This window comes from Doryrhamphus excisus, chromosome 7 (genome assembly GCF_030265055.1).
Source record: "Doryrhamphus excisus isolate RoL2022-K1 chromosome 7, RoL_Dexc_1.0, whole genome shotgun sequence".
NCBI lineage: Eukaryota > Metazoa > Chordata > Actinopteri > Syngnathiformes > Syngnathidae > Doryrhamphus > Doryrhamphus excisus.
In genome coordinates, this window is record NC_080472.1 from 3221870 (window position 1) to 3243730 (window position 21861).

At 38.3% G+C, this 21861-nt stretch overlaps 2 protein-coding genes across 4 annotated transcripts in view; one reads left to right on the forward strand and one right to left on the reverse strand.

Annotated features, from left to right (window-relative positions):
- Positions 1-21664, reverse strand: part of cars1 (cysteinyl-tRNA synthetase 1) — a 30501-nt gene extending 8837 nt beyond the window's left edge. Inside the window, exons 1-8 of one of the 3 annotated variants that reach the window (XM_058077632.1) lie at positions 10556-10668; positions 8053-8280; positions 7122-7213; positions 6175-6263; positions 6015-6111; positions 4429-4527; positions 4168-4317; positions 2623-2763 (exon numbers count right to left, since the gene is read on the reverse strand). In XM_058077632.1, coding sequence (XP_057933615.1) covers positions 2623-2763; positions 4168-4317; positions 4429-4527; positions 6015-6111; positions 6175-6263; positions 7122-7213; positions 8053-8280; positions 10556-10577 — 918 coding nt within the window. In that variant the 5' untranslated portion in view covers positions 10578-10668. Of the gene's footprint in view, positions 1-2622; positions 2764-4167; positions 4318-4428; positions 4528-6014; positions 6112-6174; positions 6264-7121; positions 7214-8052; positions 8281-10555; positions 10669-21600 lie in introns of those variants that run through there. The other 2 variants (XM_058077634.1, XM_058077633.1) reach the window with 2 other exon arrangements.
- Positions 10652-21663, forward strand: pex16 (peroxisomal biogenesis factor 16). The gene is made up of 11 exons (XM_058077636.1): positions 10652-10968; positions 11102-11137; positions 12551-12627; positions 12790-12923; positions 14126-14226; positions 14352-14432; positions 15478-15621; positions 16701-16773; positions 18781-18900; positions 19046-19110; positions 20742-21663. Exons 1-11 carry the CDS (start codon positions 10836-10838, stop codon positions 20798-20800), a joined length of 1023 nt encoding a protein of 340 aa, XP_057933619.1. The 5' UTR covers positions 10652-10835; the 3' UTR covers positions 20801-21663.
- Positions 21665-21861: the final 197 nt, after the last annotated feature.

Sequence of the window (21861 nt, forward strand, 5' to 3'; positions counted from 1 at the left end):
ACTGATAAACATTTGGAAGTGTGCTTGAGGCTGGCTATCAGCAGCTACTGTCCGGACTATGCATCCCTGGCTGGTTCAATTCAGTGCAAGTCATCAAAGTAAACTCAGGTAATTACAAAAAATGTTAATAGTTAATTATGTGTGTTTTGCAATATTGGCTCATTTGGTTATGTAAGGTACATCAACATACATTGTACGTACAAATAATCCTCAATACATTTGAAAATAAATAGATGTTTTGCATTTTTGTAGTGGGTAGATCATTTTGACTCGCTCATTTTAAAAGTAGCTCGCATGCTGAAAAAGTGGGAGCACCCCTGTTATAGAGTATATGAATAAAAACTAATAACTCATTAAGATATGAAACACACGGACATCTACGCCAACGCCAACTACAGGAAATGCCTGACTAGGCTTCCTCCACCAAGCTTGGGGATCAAGTACTAGTTTCCCTCTTCAAATACAAATTCATTACGAATCTTTATTTCATTTGTTTTTGGTATTTTTTCTTCATCGTTATCGTTAATATTCCGTTGCTGTTTGTTACACTAAATCATCAGCGCCAGCTGACAAAACGTTGCGGACAAAGTTGCAAGAATGAAGTCAAAAATGGGAATAAAGTCATAATGATGAGAAGAACATTTACAAGAAGAAATTTGATTTGAATAGTTGGAAAATTAACCAAAAAAAATTGCAATAACCACCTAATATTCATTCATTCATTTTCTACAGCTTATCCTAACCAGGGGCGCGGGGGTGCTGGAGCCTATCCCAGCTGTCTTGGGGCGAGAGGCGGGGTACACCCTGGACTGGTGGCCAGCCAATCACAGGGCACATATAGACAAACAACCATTCACACTCACATTCATACCTATGGACAATTTGGAGTCGCTAATGAACCTAGCATATTTTTGGAATGTGGGAGGAAACCGGAAAAATAAAGTCGACAAGTAACAGAGTTGAAATATTAAAGAACAAAAGTCGTAATATGAGAAACATACAAAAGAAAAATTAAGTTGTATTTTTGGAAATTATGTTTGGGAAAAAGTTATATTTTAAATAAATGGGAAGAACACAACAAAAAAAGAAAATGGGGAAAAAAATATCAGCTTTTTATGCTCTTACATAAAATCTTACACTCTTATGAGCTATTGTTGTTGTTATCATTATACAGTATTTGTACCTTTAGATGTACCTAGCAATACATGAACACATATTTATTTCCCTTTTTCTGTGCATTCTAACACAAGAAAATGAGTTAATATGAGCTAGCTAACAATGCTGTCATTGGGATACATCTATTTCCACGATGAAGCCCCTTAAAAAATTGACCGTTTAACAACGTTTTATAGTTTGATATCCATGCTGTGATCATGCATGAACACGTACACGGATGATAACATGTAATAGTTGCAGTATCTTGCACTAGTTTCTCAGTAATCAACAAAGCTGGGATGCAGTTTTTTTCTTGTATATTGAAGATGTATAAACTCGGCATATAAGTGGCACTTGCATCCTTCCTGGAAAAAGTTTGGACACCCCCGATATACAATTGGAGTGATTATTATTTAATAGGAGTATTGATTCAAATTCAACTATTTGCTGTCGAGGTCAGGGGTGGGCATACTTTTTGACTCGCGGGCCGCATTGATTTAACAAAATTGACGGGGGGGCCGGACTATATAGTATTTTACACGTAACCGTCCATTTGTACAGGTATATTTTTACACATATTTTACACGTAAAAGTGTCATGCAATCTGCTATATGTGCAATTTGAGATTATTTATTTGATGTAAAGTGCGTTATAAATTAAAATTATTATTATTATTCATTCATTTTCTACCTATCTAGGTCATTATAGTATATAACACTCTGACTCACGTTGTCATCTTACAAATAACACTAAACTCATCACACAGCAACCTAACATTGAAAAGATATTCATTCATTCATTTTCTACCGCTTTTTCCTCACGAGGGTTGCAGGGGTGCTGGAGCCTATCCCAGCTGTCTTCGGGCGAGAGGCGGGGTACACCCTGGACTGGTGGCCAGCCAATCACAGGGCACATATAGACAAACAACCATTCACACTCACATTCATACCTATGGACAATTTGGAGTCGATTGAAAAGATATAACTGTGAAATATACAAACATGTACCAATATTCATTCATTCATTCATTTTCTACCGCTTATCCTCACGAGGGTCGCGGGGGTGCTGGAGCCTATCCCAGCTGTCTTCGGGCGAGAGGCAGGGTACACCCTGGACTGGTTTATTATTATTATTATTATTATTATTATTATTATTATTATTATTATTATTATTATTATTATTATGTACTTGTGTCCATTTTTTCAGGAGCATTTGTAAACAACAGACCACATCAAATAACGAAATTGATCAAGCCATGATGCCAGGTTGTATGTTGACTTTAAATGAAATACTTTGGAAAGAACAGGCGGGCCATATTCAAACACTTGGCGGGCCGGATGTGGCCCCCGGGCCGTAGTTTGCCCACCCCTGGTCTAGGTGGATTCATTCGCTGTTTTTAGAAATGAACAAAACAGCCACTGTAACGTTTGTGGATATGACCCATTTTTACCCTCTTCCGCTACTTACATTCAAGGCCTCCATGTCTTTATGGTATTCCCCCTCCCAATATTTAGGCAGAATTGAGAAGATGGAATTGTCCGTCACTTCACTTCCAAACTGACCATCCAGCCAGTCAGACAGCAAGTCCTTGGAATCATCCAGTAGTCGCTAGAGTAAAAAACATGAAAAACACACATTACCAAAAATACTGACTTCTAAAAAGTCAAACTAGCCAAACAGTAAATACTTCAACTTAATGATATAGTTCATCTTCAAACAGCTAAAATAATATGTAAGGCTACAAAATAAGCAATTAGCTAAAAATGTCATCCAATACTTCTCTACAAGAGAGGAGAAATATGATCTCAGGGTAACTATGGTAACCATTATAGCATTAGATGCTCATATCACCTCGTACGTAGGTATGTGACAAAAAAAAAATTATAGTTAAAAAAATACTTAAACTATATTAGGAAAGCAGGAAGTGAACAAATGTAACAGTTACTGATTGTAAAAGTACCAGATGGAGGGATAGGATACTATGTTACTATGGTAACCATTATGGCATTGGATGCTCATATCACCTTGTACGTCAGTATGTGACAAAAAATTAAAAAAAAAATGATAGTTAAAAAAAATACTTAAACTATATTAGGAAAGCAGGAAGTGAACAAATGTAACAGTTACTGATTGTAAAAGTACCAGATGGAGGGATAGGATACTATGTTACTATGGTAACCATTATGTCATTGGATGCTCATATCACCTCGTATGTCGGTATGTGACAAAAAAAAAAATTATAGGTTAAAAAAAATACTTAAACTATATTAGGAAAGCAGGAAGTGAACAAATGTAACAGTTACTGATTGTAAAAGTACCAGATGGAGGGGTAGGATACTATGTTACTATGGTAACCATTATGTCATTGGATGCTCATATCACCTTGTACGTCGGTATGTGACAAAAATTAAAAATTAAAAAAAAAATGATAGTTAAAAAAAATACTTAAACTATATTAGGAAAGCAGGAAGTGAACAAATGTAACAGTTACTGATTGTAAAAGTACCAGATGGAGGGGTAGGATACTATGTTACTATGGTAACCATTACGTCATTGCATGGCCATATCACCTTGTACTTTGGTATGGGGGGGTGAAGAAACTATGTTAAGAAAGCAGGAAGTGAACAAATGTAACAGTTAGTGATTGTAAAAGTACCAGATGGAGGGGTAGGATACTATGTTACTATGGTAACCATTATGTCATTGCATGGCCATATCACCTTGTACTTTGGTATGGGGGGGGTGAAGAAACTATGTTAAGAAAGCAGGAAGTGAACAAATGTAAGAGTTAGTGATTGTAAAAGTACCAGATGGAGGGGTAGGATTTAATAAGCTTTGCTTCTTCCTACTCCTTTTGGACATGTGGAACTGGGAACTGATTATGGGATGCTGGTTGCCAGCCAATCAGAGGGCTCATACTGTATAGACAAACAAGTAACTACTCCATATAGTCTGATATTTCAAGTGAAGCTCTTTATACATTTGTGGTTGTAAGTATATTTACTAACTCACTTGGGCCAGAGGTCCCACCACTTCATCTGCTGCTTTGCTGTCCATGGCTGCCTGCAGAGGCTGCAGAGCGGCGCTGATGGCGACGTCGAGCTTTTCTAGCATTTGCTTCTTATCCGGGTCTGTGGTCGAGGTCAAACGGGCCCGAAATGGCTGTGAGGATTGCAAGTAAGCAGGGGAAGCCATTGTTAGATCTCCTCGGTTGTGCAATGACTTGAATTTTCATTTAAAAAAAAACAAAAAAAAAACCCGTGAAGGTCTCACCACTCGGGCGGTCAGCACGTCCTGTAGTATCTGAGCAGCTTTGGGTTGCTTCTCTTTGTACTGGTCCAGAAGATAATTCTGACGTGCCCTTTTAATGATCTGATACAGATGAAAAATGCATTCGTTAGTGACTTAATACACTATGTGAAGCCCCTGACACATTCGGGACAGGATTTACCACAGCTAGGAGACCAGGGTTCGATTCCACCCTCGGCCATCTCTGTGTGGAGTTTGCATGTTCTCCCCGTGCATGCGTGGGTTTTCCGGTTTCCGGGTACTCCGGTTTCCTCCCACATTCCAAAAACATGCTAGGTTAATTGTTGACTCCAAATTGTCCATAGGTATGAATGTGAGTGTGAATGGTTGTTTGTCTATATGTGCCCTGTGATTGGCTGGCCACCAGTCCAGGGTGTACCCCGCCTCTCGCCCCAAGACAGCACCCCCGCGACCCTTGTGAGGAAAAGCGGTAGAAAATGAATCGATTAAAATATTTGATTGTGATTAATCACAATTTGTCCATAGTTAACTCACAATTAATTGCAGATAGAAGTGAGTTTTTATCTATAATAAGTTGGGGAAATGGGCTGCACGGCGTGCGAGTGGTTAGCGCTTAGTGGTTGAACTCGGGCCTACGTGTAAACATAAATAACTAAAATAAATTAGGGCTGTCAATCGATTAAAATATTTGATCGTGATTAATCACATTTTGTCCATAGTTAACTCAAAATTAATCGCAGATAGAAATATGTTTTTTTTTAAATCTATAATAAGTAGGGGTAACTTCCGATAACGTGTCATTGACGCGTTCACTTTGACAGCCCTAAAATAAATACAATATTAAAGAGAAAAAAATACTTTAAAAAATAATTAATGTGTGTCCACTGAACTTATTGAAATGTATTTTACTGTACGAGTCCCGTCATTTTGAACATTCATTCATTTTCTACTGCTTATCATCATGAGGGTCGCGGGGGTGCTGGAGCCTATCCCAGCTGTCTTCAACCAATTAACCTAGCATGTTTTTGGAACGTGGGAGGAAACCGGAGTACCCGGAGAAAACCCACGCATGCACGGGGAGAACATGCAAACTCCACACAGAGATGGCCGAGGGTGGAATTGAACTTGGATCTCCTAGCTGTGAGACCAGCGTGCTAACCACTCATGCACCATGCGGCCCAAATTCATTCATTCATTCATTTTCTACTATTTATCCTCACAAGGGTTGCGGGGTTGCTGGAACCTATCCCAGCTGTCTTGGGGCAAGAGGCAGGGGTCCACTCTGGACTGGTGGCCAGCCAATCCCAGGGCACATATAGACAAACAACCATTCACACTCACATTCATACCTATGGACACTTTGGAGTGGCTAATTAACCTAGCATGTTTTTGGAATGTGGGAGGAAACTGGAGTACCCGGAGAAAACCCACGCATGCACGGGGAGAACATGCAAACTCCACACAGAGATGGCCCAGGGCGGAATCGAACTCGGGTCTCCCAGCTGTGAGGCGTGCGTGCTAACCACACCTCCGCCGTCGAGGATAGTACTGTGTCTAATGAATCCCAAACCCAAAGTCCAGCTTCTCACTTTGTCATCGATGTCGGTGATGTTCATGCAGTAGAAGACATCATACATGAAGTAGTCCCTGAGAATCCTCCGTAGAATATCGAAGGAGATGTATGATCTGGAGGAGAAAAGGGCAACAATGAGAGGCGTGTTGCACTACTATGAAGGTGCGTGACTTTACCTGGCATGTCCCATGTGGGAGGCATCGTACACCGTCGGTCCACAGCTGTACCACGTGACCTTGTTCCCATTCTGAGGAACAAATGGCTCCTGGAATATTTCAGAAGACGGACGTTAAAATATCTTTATCTGGGGGACGGCCCAATGGTGGACCAATAACAAAAATGGGTATTATTGACAACCCTGTACAAAGATTATATGTAATTCACTGCATTTGCATGACAGTTGCTATGAAATTAAATATGAAATATGGTCATGGTTTAATTTCATTTGAACATGCATCAGATTCCAATTGAATGCATCCCATAATCAGTTCCCAGTTCCACATGTCCAAAAGGAGTAGGAAGAAGCAAAGCTTATTAAATCCTACCCCTCCATCTGGTACTTTTACAATCACTAACTCTTACATTTGTTCACTTCCTGCTTTCCTAAAATAATTAATTTTTAAAATTTATTATTTTGTATTTTTATATAATATATATATTTTTACAAAATAAATGTTGATATATCATAATTATATTAACTTTATTATAATTATCACTATAACTTTATTCCCAGAATATTTTGACTCTATTATATAATATATATAATATAAATAATATTACTAATAAATATAATACTATATAATATAGTTAATTTTTTTATTTATTAATTTGTATTTTTATATATATTTATACAATATATATAAATAATTACAAAATAAACTATATATATATATATATATATAATATAAATTAATACAAAATAAAATAATATATATATATACGTATATATATATATATATACACACATTATATATATATATATATATATATATATATATATATATATATATATATATATATTTTTTTTTTTTTTTTAACAAAATAAACATTGCAGCACATCTTAGCTTTTCAGTCGAAATTTTAGCAGCCAGACCCAAAGATTGTTCTCTTTCATCCTCCATACCTTCGCTCTGGTGAGACTGTTGTAGAGTCGGAGTTGGGGAACATCTGTTCCAGCTGGTGGAGACCACTGAGGCTGCACCCGCCTTCCTTTCCCTGAAACCAAATAGTCAAAGCATTAAACAAGAGGGGGGGGGGCACATGCAGTAATTAGATCAGCCTCATTTCTTGTAAATAAGAATTTGCTTGCCTGGGTAAATAAAGGTATAATAAATAATAATTCCAAAATATATGAAGTGTAAATGTGACTATATGACTATAGGGGTGTTAGTTCATGTCCAGAGGGCTTTAATGATGTTAAAAACTACGTAAACAGTTTTTTTTCATGTCTGGAACCAATTAAACGCCATCAACGAGTGATGACTTTAATGTTTTTTCGTTGTTATTTCTTCCCTTGAAAACAACAAAAGAGAATTATCCGTAATAGACAAGCGGTATATGCGCTCGTTGTGTAGATTTGCTTCCTGGTGATACACCACGGTGAGACGTGATGACCGATTCAATGTCCGAGCAACATAAAAGGGTGAAAAATGTATCCAGACAAAACAGATCAGGCCGTGCTTCGATGAAAACACAAAAAGACACGACAACATTGCAGCATGCACACAGCACAAGATGACAAAGAAAAACAATAAATAAAAATACAACCTCATTGAAGTATGCATGTCGCAATTATGGATATTATTTCTTCACTCTGTCAAAGCATACCTGGGTACCCTGGTCTGGGTGAGAAAGTCTACACCAACATGGCTGAAGACGCAAGCATGCATGTGACTAACAATGAAAGCGAAAGAAGCGATGCCTTTGTTCATGCTGGCGTCTGAAGCGGGGACGACTAGCCGCTAGCCGCTAGCCACTTTTCCTGCACGGAGGACCTCAGCATCCTGGCTGGTTTCACAGACTAGCCATAATCAGGTCTTCACCCGTCTACTCACTGCTGCTTTGCGGGCTCAGGTCCTGCTGCAGGGCTGTTATATGTCTGTGCCAACGCAGAGCGTGGACATGCTGGGGGTCTGGGGGTCTGTGGAGGAGCTTAAAGGCTTTCTGGTCAACCTGCGAGGGGCTGAAACCAGCCAGGTAACTGCGAGTGGTTAGGTAGTCATTCAGTGCCGCTTCAAGAGCGGCTTCCTCATTTATTTGTAGCAAGAAGCCATACTCAAAGGCTGCAAACACAAGAAAGCAAATAGTTGCAGATAAGAGCGGGCTGCAGTTGACTGAAATCAACAGCACGTTTCCCTTGGACGGCCATGTTAGCAGGAACCACGGCATTGTACCATTTTTTCAACTCTGATGAAAAGAGTGCAATTTTCTCCTCATTGAAGAGCACATTTCAAAATGTATGAAACCATGTAACGCGCCTTCCGTTAAAATAAGAAGCGGGAGAGAGAAAACTATCAAATAGGCAAGGACAACTTTAATATTTAAATAAATAAAAATATTTGTAAATATACTAAGAAGTTATATATTTTCAAGAAAGTATCTTAGTAAATTTTCTTTTCTTAATACGATAACTTTATTCCCAGAATATTTCCACTTTATTCACATAATATTATAACCTTTTCCCCCTGCTCCATTTTCCAAAAATAACTTTATTTTCTTTAATCAGTACAATCAGTTTACAATCAGTAACTGTTACATTTGTTCACTTCCTGCTTTCCTAATATTTTTTTTTTAATTTTGTATTTTTATGTATATTTATATAATATATATATATATACATTTTTTTATTTTTACAAAATAAATGTTGATATATCATAATTATTATATTAACTTTATTATAATTATTACTATAACTTTATTCCCAGAATATTTCGACTTTATTCACATAATATTATAACCTTTTCCCCCTGCTCCATTTTCCAAAAATAACTTCTTTAATCAGTACAATCAGTTTACAATCAGTAACTGTTACATTTGTTCACTTCCTGCTTTCCTAATATTATTTTTTTTATTTATTATTTTGTATTTTTATGTATATTTATATTATATATACTATATATACATTTTTTACAAACTAAATGTTGATATATCATAATTATTACTTTATAATAATTTAACTTTATTATATTTATTACTATAACTTAATTCCCAGAATATTTTGACTTTATTCACATATTATAACCTTTTCCCCCTTTAAGAAAAAAAAATTCTTTAAAATTTCAACTCTCTGCTACAGAAATTACATTATTTTTCCTGATATATTTATTGTTTATTCTTGTAAAATTTGAACTTTTTTTTTCTTGTTACAGAACTAAATCCTTCTCTCTGTAATTTTTTTCTTGGAATTATTACTTTATTCCACAATATAGTCACTTTATTATTAACTTTCTCCCGTCAACCTAATTCACTGAAAATTACAACTTCATTTGTTTTGTGTGTCTCATAATATTACAACTAGAAATTGATTTTTTTGGGTAATATTTCACCTGTTTGCTAAAAAAATTTCCTCATAATATTATGTTATCTTTTTTATTGTTTTTTTCTTATTAAATGATATTTTTCTGGGGAGGATAATAAGCAGCTGGCTCACTTTGGACACCCCGGCTATAAATAAATAACACCATATTTGAACATTATTGATGTCTGCATACACAATGAGGCCAAAACATGTAGTGCAGCAATGAAACATAATAAAACAATACAAGTGAAAGCAAGCTTAGATGAATGAGTTCTTTTTGTGAAAAGATAGCATCACCAACAGTTTCACTCATAGTGAAACCATCTTTGACCAAGAACGGAAATGAAACCAAGTCATAAAGAAACAAAACCAACGGAGCCCTCTCCCCCCAACCCTTCATGGAGACAATATGATGGCATTTTAGTCAAGTGGTGGTGTATCATGTTAAAAACACTTGCAGCACAAGCAATTGGGACAATTACATAATTCCTACTTAATTACAGTGTTGTTGATGAGCAATGTAAACAGCTGTATTCCCATATTTTAAACAATAATGTTGGCAAGAAAAAAAAATACCAATTTATAAATCCTTAACACGTTCAAACTAACTTTAGTGGCAATCTTTAAATGTCATAAACTGATAATAACATTAATTACAATGAAGGCTAAAGTGAAGCTTTGTATATTATATGTTATTTGTATATTAATTGGCGATTGGTTAAAGCACATTCGTCACCATAGCCGATGTATTGTTTTTAGCTTGTCGAAAAAGCAGATTGAGAGTTAAGTTTCCATTTCCTTCAGCTGTAATAAATCACGACACAAAATTAAAATAATAACTTAAATCTGTGATTAATTTAGTTTTTTTAAACAGCCGGTAGCATTGGGTTTTTTAAATGGGGTTGGTGTGTCAGTGACAGGTAGCTATCATGCCACACATGTTTCCATAAAAGCTAGCTATGTAACGTTAGCGTCATTACAGCGACAGCGTAAGTCATAGTTTCAGAAAGCGGTGCGATGAAACAAAGTATTAAAAGTACCTTGTTCTCCCGAGTTCGACATCGCCACCGGTTCTGGGTTTCTGGACGCTGATGCAACAATAACGTGTCCGGAAGGCGAGACCGGGCTCTAAATACTCATGGTAGGAACTAATGTGCGTAGGAACACAAAGAGAAAGGGGGACTCAAATCGAGATGGAACAATCTACCCGGAAGTTTGTCTCATTTGCTGTACTTTAGAATTGTTTACATGGGCTTCCGCAACTATTCACATGTATTTTACAACAGCGTCAATTTTTGTAGAGAATAAATAAACACTAAAATGTCTAACGTTAAAGAGTTTATCGAGAAAGCGAGTCGTGTTTATGAACGGTACACAGACTACGTAAGAAGAAACCCAGCTGCCGCAGCACAGCTGGAGAGCACAGTGCGGACTATTTCCTATCTGATCGCTGGTGAGTATGTGAGCTAAAGTGGGTTTTCACCAATACTGACAATAGCCGCATCATTTCACTAACTTTGCATGGTTCTGTGGTTTCGCATTATATATATATATGTGGAATCACGATTTTCCTCTTTATTTTGCAGGACGATTTGCAGATTCGAATGAACTATCTGAACTTGGTAAGTAAATTTGAAGTCTAAAATATAAATACAACACTTCCACTGCCGCTGGGCACCTGTATTTACTCCTTAAACTCAATTGGACTTAATGTAAATTGTCTTAATTTGCAAAGTTTAGCAGTAGTTTGCCTAAAAACAACAACTGATATAGGTGGACAAAGCTGATGTTACAAACGTTTACATTCAAATGTATTAAACCTTCTAAACTGTGTTTAAGTAAGTTCATTCATTCAGTCATTTTCTACCGCTTATCCTCGCAAGGGTCCTTTGGGGTGCTGGAGCCTATCATAGCTGCCTTCGGGCGAGAGGCAGGGTACACCCTGGACTGGTGGCCAGCCAATCCCAGGGCACAAACAACCATTCACACTCACATTCATACCTATGGACAATTTGGAGTCGCTAATTAACCTAGCATGTTTTTGGAATGTGGGAGAAAAACGGAAAAAACCCACACATGCACGGGGAGAACATGCAAACTCCACACAGAGATGGCCGAGGGTGGAATTGAACCCTGGTCTCCTAGCTGCTACTTTTAAAAAGAAAAGTAACTTAAAAGAAAGTACTGAATAAAATGATGCAATGTCGGCTACATATAAAGGTCAAGTACAAGTTCAAGTTAACTGATCTTGCAGCTTCCTGTCTCCAACTCGTATGACTCAACTAGAAAGTGAAACCAAAGTCACAGTGATATGACTGATGATAAACTCTTCCACCATAAGCATATGATGTCATAACCCTGTACTATTACTTCTAATATGAAATTATTCTCATGTCCTATACTTGTAGCGTGTAAAGAATTGGATTGTTGCTGAAAGAACGTACGGTACACCTTTTCAACTAAATCAGAGCGACTCAGAATGAAAATGAAACCATGTCAAAAGGAAACTAAGTCATGAATGAATATGATGCAATGTTGCATCAAAAATAAGGCAAATTTCTACTACTCTAAATACACACACACACAAAATGGTTCTTCTTTTTTGCATGTTTGTCTCACTTAAAAGTTTCAGATCGTCAAATTGAAATATTGTCAATATTGTCAATGGCAACACAAAATCCAGTTTTAAATGACATTTTTTTACTATTAAGTGAGATAAGAAATCCAAACATACATGTCCCTGTGTGTAAAAAAAAAAAAATTGCCCTCTAAACGTAATACCTGGTTGGGCCACCATTAGCGGCAACAACTGCAATCAAGCGTGTGTTTCATGGGATTATGTGATGACAATTTGGTAGTCCATCCATCCATCCATCCATCCATCCATCGGTCAATCGCAACTAATTTTTGTCCAGCTGCTTGTCTGCACCCTGACTACTAATTGCTGTTCCCTTGAGCAAGGCACTCAATTCACTTACATGTCTGGCCTTCCCAAGACAAGTTGAGTAAAGATAATCATTTGTTTGTTTTTCCAGTGTATTCTGCTTCCAACCTCCTGGTGCTGTTCAATGACAGCATTCTGCGCAAAGGGCTCAGGTGTGCCCTGACTGTGGTGAGCACTGAAATATTGGGTTAAAGATCATGACCGTACCTGTACAAAAAAAAAAAATAATTTTTACCCCTTATTATTCATGCTCCGATGTTAGTAATAACTTGAATATCAACTTATGTTTGTGTTGTGGTAAGAATGTGTTTGCTTGGCCGTGTCGTCCAGTCCATCTCGCAGCAGAGAATCCTCACCTGGCTCTCAGTCTTGGAATATGTGGAGGTGTTCCTGGAGATCGGGACCCAGAAGGTGTGCGGTGAAGTTGGACGCTGGCTGGTCATCGGACTCATTCAAATTTTTAAGTATGTGAATTTTATCAGTGCAGTCGGCCCTCGTTTATGGCGGTTAATTGGTACCAGACCCCACTGTGTTAAGTCAATTTCCACAAAGTAGGATTTTTTTAATACAAATAATATATTATAATAATATATATTAATATAATATAATAATATATTTTGTTGGTTATAGCATAGAAAACCTGTTTACGACCCTCAAAATATGATTTTTAACATTATTAGAGCCCTCTGGACATGGAATAACACCCCTATAGTCACCTATATAGTCATTTTACCCACTACTGTAGACATAGTAAAATAAATAAGACACATAAAACATAAATGAGACATAATATTGACTTATATCTGCTTATTATAAGCAACTTCTTTGTTTTGTAAAAATTCCCAAGTTCCCTGCTGCTGAGGATAAGCGGTAGAAAATGAATGAATGAAATGAAATTTTCTCATGAAAACGTGTTTACACTGGCCTCAAGTTGTCAGTAATGTTATCATTCATTCATTCATTTTCTACCGCTTTTTCCTCACAAGGGTCGTGGGGGGTGCTGGAGCCTATCCCAGCTGTCTTCGGGCGAGAGGCAGGGTACACCCTGGACTGGTGGCCAGCCAATCACAGGGCACATATAGACAAACAACCATTCACACTCACATTCATACCTATGGACAATTTGGAGTCGCTAATTAACCTAGCATGTTTTTGGAATGTGGGAGGAAACCGGAGTACCCGGAGAAAACCCACGCATGCACGGGGAGAACATGCAAACTCCACACAGAGATGGCTGAGGGTGGAATTGAACCCTGGTCTCCTAGCTGTGAGGTCTGCGCTCTAACCACTAGACCGCCGTGCCGCCTAGTAATGTTATCATTATCATGAAATTATGACCATTAAAATTCCCATTTTTTGCATGAATGCCATTATGAGGAGCTGACTTTAATGGAGTTCATTCATTAAACTGATATTATTGACTATTAAAAATATAAAAATATAGCTTTTTTAGCATTTCCACCCTCTGAAAGGAAAGTAATGGAGATTTCTCATGGGCCTAATAAACATAACACAGAGTAAATAAATACCATAACATCCCAAACCTACTGCTATGACTCTATGACTCTTCATTTTTTGTTGTTGTTGTTTTTCATGCCAACGTAGTGTACTGCAGTGAGGTCACATGTTCACGTTCTTCTCTGACTCGGTTTTTCTGTCCAAAAAGGGCAATTATGCGCCTTGTGCTTCTTTTGTGGTATAAATCCGGCATCCAGACTTCACCTCCCATCCTTCCCCTTGACAGAAGTGCGGAGGTTGGTGGTGAAGGTCAGTCATAAGAAAGAAATTTATCACACAATTTCTTCTATAATTATTGTAGTATGCGTCATGTTCTCGGGAAGTTTTGAAGGTGTCTGAGGTAGTTTCCTGTGTTCATTTCCTGTTCTGCGCAGATAATGGTGATGCAAAGCAGCAAGATGACACCTGCTTTGTGGGCCAGAGGTCAGGACGTGTTCTCCGATCACTGGGAAGTGGTAAGCGTCGTTCAAACTCTTACAATGTCGCTTTGACGTTGTTTGATGCTTTAGTCCATCCTGTCAACAAGTCGTCAGTGTGGACCAAATCATCAAGTCCCGGTCCACACGGTTATTACTAAAAAAAAAAAGTGCCCTATTAATTTGGTTGATGGCCTCTCTGTAAATAATGTGTCCATTTACGTTGACATGTGTCGATGTTGTCACCTTGCTGTTCAGTGCAAAGTAAGCTTCAAAATGAAAAGTATGCCAGTATTAACCAGGATTAACCAGGATACAGTTGTGCTAACGCAGGGTATTATAACATAACAAGTTGTGTGCCATATTTTACACTAACCGGAAAATGTACATAAACCGGGGCGTGCGCTAACTGAGGTTCAACTGTACCGTATTTAACTCTGGGATAGGACAAAGCTTCTAATGCAGTAAACGTCAGATATATCGGACTCGGATATATCAGAAATTCGCTCACAACGGACAGATAAAAAAGAACCGATTTTTCTGTAATGCATTTCCAATAAAAATTCATTGCATATATCGGATTTTTTATAACGGATTTCGCCTATTTCGGACAAAATCTCCAGTCCCGTTCCAATGCATTTCCATGAAATTTCCCTGGCATATATCGGATGGCCGCATCGTGGCGCTCCGATTCGCCGAATGGTGACAGGCCGCTATACGACGTCATTTGCAGCGTTTGCAGCGTTGCCTGCGCGTCCAGGTACATTGGAAACATAGTCAAGGAAGTGCCTTTTTATAACGGATAAAATCCCATTTACGCATATACCGGATATAAATCCCATATATGCGTAAAACGGACATTTTCCGCTATACGCGTATAACGGATTTCGCTTATATCGGACAAAACCAGTGGGAACAATTGAATCCGATATATCCGAGGTTTACTGTATGTCAACCTCTGGAAAAAGAGATGAAATGACCTCATTTTGTTTTGTCTTTGGACTTGTGATATCCGATTGGGAGACTTATCGAGTCGTGCAACATACTACTTGGAACTGGTGTCCACTTTTCTGCAATGTTACAGACCGGCAGTGTGGAACAGCCAGTCGGAAGAAAAATACGAGAACCCGGAGCTTGAAGGAGGAGAAGCTCCACAGCAAACCGACACCCCTGCTGCTCCAGGAGAACATCGCTGAGACCGTGTACATCAGTCGACCTCTTGTACATTGTATCCTTCTCACCCTATTGTTTCATTTGGGTTGCGGATATATTTTATATTTGCATATCAAACACTTGGAAACCTAGTTTCCACGTTTACATGGACCCAAATATTCCAATTCCATTCGGGTTTATTTACTGAAACGGAAAGAATGTAACCTTTGTATACACCTCATTCCCAAAGAAAAGTGCCAATCCCAATGAACATATAATGGGATTCCAAGGGGTGGAATATTCCTTTCCCCAATCCGATTGAGGTATCTTGTATCCGCTCAAACGGAAAGTTTGTCAGACTGAGTTCATTTTTCTTCTTCTGTTGTTTATGGGCGGTTGGCAAGCGGCTTTGGTGTGCATTAGCGCCATCTGTGGAACACAATCTAAACCCTTCTATACGCCATTCACAAGTCCACTTTTATTCAAAAAGAAAATACATATCTATATAAAACATGTACCGAGATTAATTATAAAATATTAGCAAGATTTAAGAACTTTATCTTTTCCTGTTCCCGGGTGCGTTCTTTCAGCGAATGTGGAGATATGACGTAACACGCAGATCCAGACGTTCTTCAGTTTTAAAAATGGAGGCGAGTAATCGGCACTGGACTGCTAAGGAAAGTTTGTTTTGGATTCAAACTAAATTTCAAGACTGGACGAAGGAAAAACTGGAAATACGGAGTTATTCCAACTCGTGAAAGATCGGTATCACGTGATGTTTACGTTTTACTGGGCATGCCCCATTGACTATTCTGGTTGATTATAGCGGCACATGTAGACACGTCATTGGAATATTCCTTTCCATGGATACCATTGCTTTTGGAAAGGTCATTGGGAAAGATTGCTCAGTTTGATGGTCCTACTGTTTGAGGCCTGCAGTAACCATGTTGACCTCCTGGTGGCAACAGACTACAACCCGACTCTGTTCTAGGAGCAGGACTTTAGCTCCCACTCAGTGACTCAGTTTACTGTTATGAAAATGTAAGCCATTGCAACATTAAAATATTTTTTTTTATATATCATCGAGGTGTAGATTGTTTGGGTTAAAAAGATTAATCTGTATTATTTGAGAGTTGTCCTTAACAACAAGTGCAGTACTGTGCCTCGGACTGTGTGGGAAACAGTCCTGGAAACCTTGGCTGGTGTCCGCAGCTCTTGAACTTTCCAGGTATGCAAATCGTCTTTTGCAGTAAATATCATGTATAATGTAAAACACACATCAGGACATTTTCTTTATGTTGTATGCCATTCTATAGAATAATTCAGTCAACCCCGTCTTTAAGGAAGTGATATTGTGAAATCCTGAGAGCGATGTCTCTTGTCTTTGTGTTGGGCGCTAAACGCAAGCCTTCCTGTTTACGTCATCGCCGCAAAGGCTCAATTATCTTGCTTCATTGTCTTTTCTTGACAGGCAGACCATTTAGAACCGGTTTCACCACATTGCGCGGATATTAAAATTGATATTTAATTCATGATTGCGCACTCATTTGCAATTTGGATTTTAAAAACCGAGCAGCAGTGTTTCCTGGAATACGACATTCTCATTCTAAAGGCAGCAATATGATTTGTGTTGTGTTGCTATAACGCTGATGCTTCATTGTCGCCAGTAGTAGTTTTCCATTGTTATTGTAATTAGGGATGCAGCTAACAAATACAGTAAACCTCGGATATATCGGATTCAATTGTTCCCACTGGTTTTGTCCGATATAAGCGAAATCCGTTATATGCGTATACCGGAAAATGTCCGTTTTACGCATATATGGGATTTATATCCGGTATATGCGTAAATGGGATTTTATCCGTTATAAAAAGGCACTTCCTTGACTATGTTTCCAATGTACCTGGACGCGCAGGCAACGCTGCAAACGCTGCAAATGACGTCGTATAGCGGCCTGTCACCATTCGGCGAATCGGAGCGCCACGATGCGGCCATCCGATATATGCCAGGGAAATTTCATGGAAATGCATTGGAACGGGACTGGAGATTTTGTCCGAAATAGGCGAAATCCGTTATAAAAAATCCGATATATGCAATGAATTTTTATTGGAAATGCATTACAGAAAAATTGGTTCTTTTTTATCTGTCCGTTGTGAGCCAATTTCCGATATATCCGAGTCCGATATATCCGAGGTTTACTGTATTTTGTCATTGAATCTGCAGTGGGCTGCCCGGCGGTTGAGTGGTTAGCATGCAGACCTCACAGCTAGGAGACTAGGGTTCAATTCCACCCTCGGCTTGATCTGTGTGGAGTTTGCATGTTCTCCCCGTGCATGCGTGGGTTTTCTCCGGGTACTCCGGTTTTTCCTCCCACATTCCAAAAACATGCTAGGTTAATTAGCGACTCCAAATTGTCCATAGGTATGAATGTGAGTGTGAATGGTTGTCTAGATGTGCCCCGTGATTGGCTGGCCACCAGTCCAGGAGATTGTTCACCGAGTAGATGCTAAACGGGTCAGTAATCGGTCTGCTTTCATGGATGTCCACTATATTGGGTAATAGGGATATAAAGGTGACTATAGGGGTGTTACTTCCTGTCTAGAGGGCTCTAATAATGTAAAAAAAAAACTCATTTCGAAGGCTATAAACAGGTTTTCTATGCTGTAACTATGAAAATGTTCCACCTGCAGGAGAATTCACTTATCATGGACGAGTCTGGAATAAATGAACTGCCATAAATGGTATAACAATGAAAGATTTTTGATTTTTGAAATCAGACATGGAAAAAAAACACTGACTATGAAAGGCACTTTGCTTAGACTTACAGTATGCCCGTTTGGTTCAAGGTGACTGACTGACGTCTGGAATGTTCAAATACGCCAACAGAGCCATGGCTTGAGATCATGTAAATTGAGTTAGCATTTTCTTGCTTTCTTTTTGTATTTTTTAGTCTTTGTTTTCATTTTCTGTATAAGTTGAACTCCTCCGTTTGAACATCATAATATGCCACATGTATGAAAGCATACTGTAAACAAGAGGAGATGAGCTGCCATATTTGCTTGTGTTTCCAAAGGTATTAGCCCGAGGCAACATTTTAATGAATAAGGGAGTCGTATCGCTTTGAGAACTATGTTGCTTACGTACCGAGGTGCATCAGAGTCACGCCAGGGTGACATTCTTCTCGCAAGATGGCCAACGCTGAATTGAAACCGTCTTCATTTCTTCCCCCCCGTGTAGCTTCGCCGTGCTGCACGAGAGGAGGTTTGACAATCGATGGGAAAGAGAAGAGATGAGGAGGAGAACCTTTCTTTTGCTCTACTACCTTGTTCGTTCTCCATTTTATGACAGATATTCAGAGTAAGTATCTTTTGAAGTACATCAAACACACGCTGGATCACTGGAATCAATAAAAATGTTGGGTGTATTTTATTCAACGGTTATTGTCGGTCTTGATTTGACACAACAAAGTGTATATTATAAAAGAGTTTTCCTTCATTTGCAGGCAAAAGATAGTTTTCCTGCTCCGACTCCTGGCCAATCACGTGCCAGGGATAGGCCTTATTGCACGTAAGTACTTGAAAGTCACATTTTGTTTTTAAACCAACATAAAATGTGATCAAATCAAGATAATACTAGATTGTCTCAGTGAGATTATTTTGTAAACGAAGAAGTGGGAGCCTTTGATTGGTTTCCGCTATTGGCGGTTTTTCCCGGAACTTGGCAGGTGTGCATTCCAAGTCCAGGTTTATTGTCAAGCAGGAATGTTCAAAGTGTGGCCCTGGGGCCATTTGTGGTCTGCGACACATTCTAAAAATAGATTTAAAAAATGTATTAAAGAAAATGACATCAATTTTGTAGCATGGAAATGAAATAAATATGGTATATTTTTAGGCTTGTAATATGAGAAACAAAAAAAAAACAAAGTTAAAAAAGAGAAACAAAAACGTCATATTAGGGGATAATTTCGCAAGAATTATTTAGAAAAATATTTAGAAATAATATATTTACCAAAAATATTTAGAAAATTAAAAAAAACTGCAGAAAAGGACAAAAAATAAAACAATGAGGGAAAAAAATTGTGAAATATTAAAGAATTTATTTTATGTAATATGGGAAACAAACAAAACAGGATAACATCTCGGCAACTATTCTATTCATTAGTTCCTCAGTAACTACTCTAAATGTATATGCCGTAGTCTCTCAGTACCTATTCTACTCATTAGTTCCCAATTAGTTATTCATTAGTTCCTCTGTAACTACTCTAAATTTTTCTGCCTTAGTTGCTCAATAACCACTCCATTCATTAGTTCCTTAGTTCCTCAGAAACTACTCTAAATGTATCTGCTTTAGTTCCTCAGTAACTATCCAACTCATTAGTTCCTCTGTAACTACTCTAAATGTATGTGCCTTAGTTTCTCAATAACCAATCCATTCATTAGTTCCTCAGAAACTACTCTAAATGTATGTGCCTTAGTGTCTCAATAACCACTCCATTCATTAGTTCCTCAGAAACTACTCTAAATGTGTGTGCCTTAGTTTCTCAATAACCACTCCATTCATTAGTTCCTCAGAAACTACTCTAAATGTATGTGCCTTAGTTTCTCAATAACCAATTCATTCATTAGTTCCTCAGAAACTACTCTAAATGTATGTGCCTTAGTTTCTCAATAACCACTCCATTCATTAGTTCATTAGTTCCTCAGAAACTACTCTAAATGTGTGTGCCTTAGTTTTTCAATAACCACTCCATTCATTAGTTCCTCAGAAACTACTCTAAATATGTGTACCTTAGTTTCTCAATAACCACTCCATTCATTAGTTCATTAGTTCCACAGAAACTACTCTAAATGTATGTGCCTTAGTTCCTCAGTAACTATCCAACTCATTAGTTCCTCTGCGACTACTCTAAATGTATGTGCCTTAGTCATTAGTTCCACAGTAACTACTGTATTTTTGTTGAACAGTGAGACCCTCACCCTTCTTTTGGAAGGACATTTGTCCATTTCTGTAGTTTTTAGTTGTCTTCTTAAATTCTATTTTTTTAGAATGTGCAGCGAGCCAATAAAAAAAAACAGCAGCCCGTGGGCCGCACTTTGTACACCCCTGATATACAGTATAAATAACGTAACTGCTAATAAATATGTGAGGTTCCGGGTCTTTTGTTTTGGTAACAAAGTTGTTGTCTCCCCCCCCCCCAGGGCCTCTCATGGATTACCTGCCCAGCTGGCAGAACATATACTTCTACAACTGGGGATGAAACCCAGACGCCTGAACACACCGCCACAAAGTCTGTTTTCAATCAAATATTTTGCCATCCGTTTGTCTTTTCACTTTTAGCCCGGCGTCACATCCAGCTGACGTTCTTCCAAAGCCCCCGTCATGTGACAAAGTACGCAGGCGACGCATGAATGTGTCAGCGGCAAAGGACGATGCTTCATTTGTTTTGTATTTCGGCCTTTCAAGACCGCAAGACATCTCAAAAATTCATCTTACGCAATTCTTATTTCATGGAGGAGAGACAGGTTTGTCCATGTCGGGCAAACCTGCGAGACTGCAAGAGCAGGTTTTATGGCTAGGTGTGCGTATGATGGAAAACCATAAATGTCCTTATTATTGACGTCATTTTGAAGACCAGAAGAGGTCTCATCCTTTCCGTCTGACGTTTGTAAGCAAAATAGACATTTTCATGGGCATATCAATTACACACTCGGAAGAAAAAGTGAAAAGTGGTGGTCTACGTCACCAGCAGCGTGCAGTCAGGAATAAAAAATATAAATAAATATGAATATTTGCCCATTGGCGTGTACTATAAATGTATTTTCTGTATAGTTCTAATTGTTTTCAACATTTTCTTACTTAAAAATTGCTGAATTTGCACATTTCCTGATCAAATTCAAAAACCAAAGTTGGCGTCATGGCGTCTGCCACCTCACATTTGTCAGCATATGGCCAATAATACATTACAGAAGCAATTATTGTACATCATGACTACAACCTGTGTAATATTTTTCATGTAAGGGTGATAAGCTGATAATAAAATACAAAGAAATGTCATACCAGTAGGCGCTTGCAGTACTGCCTTTATCCTGAGGAGTGGGGGGCGTCCGTGAGCTGGAAGGTGCTTGTCGTCACCGCCGTCCTTCCATAGAGAGGAAAACAGCAGCAAGTCAAATGAATGAAAGATGAATACATTTGAGTGACAAAATGGAGGATTATCTGTTAGTGATGTGCGATATCATTGATTTAGTTTGTGATTCGATACCGAGTTGCCAGCGATACTGATACTGTGGTAATGTTTTGAAGTTATTTGATATCATA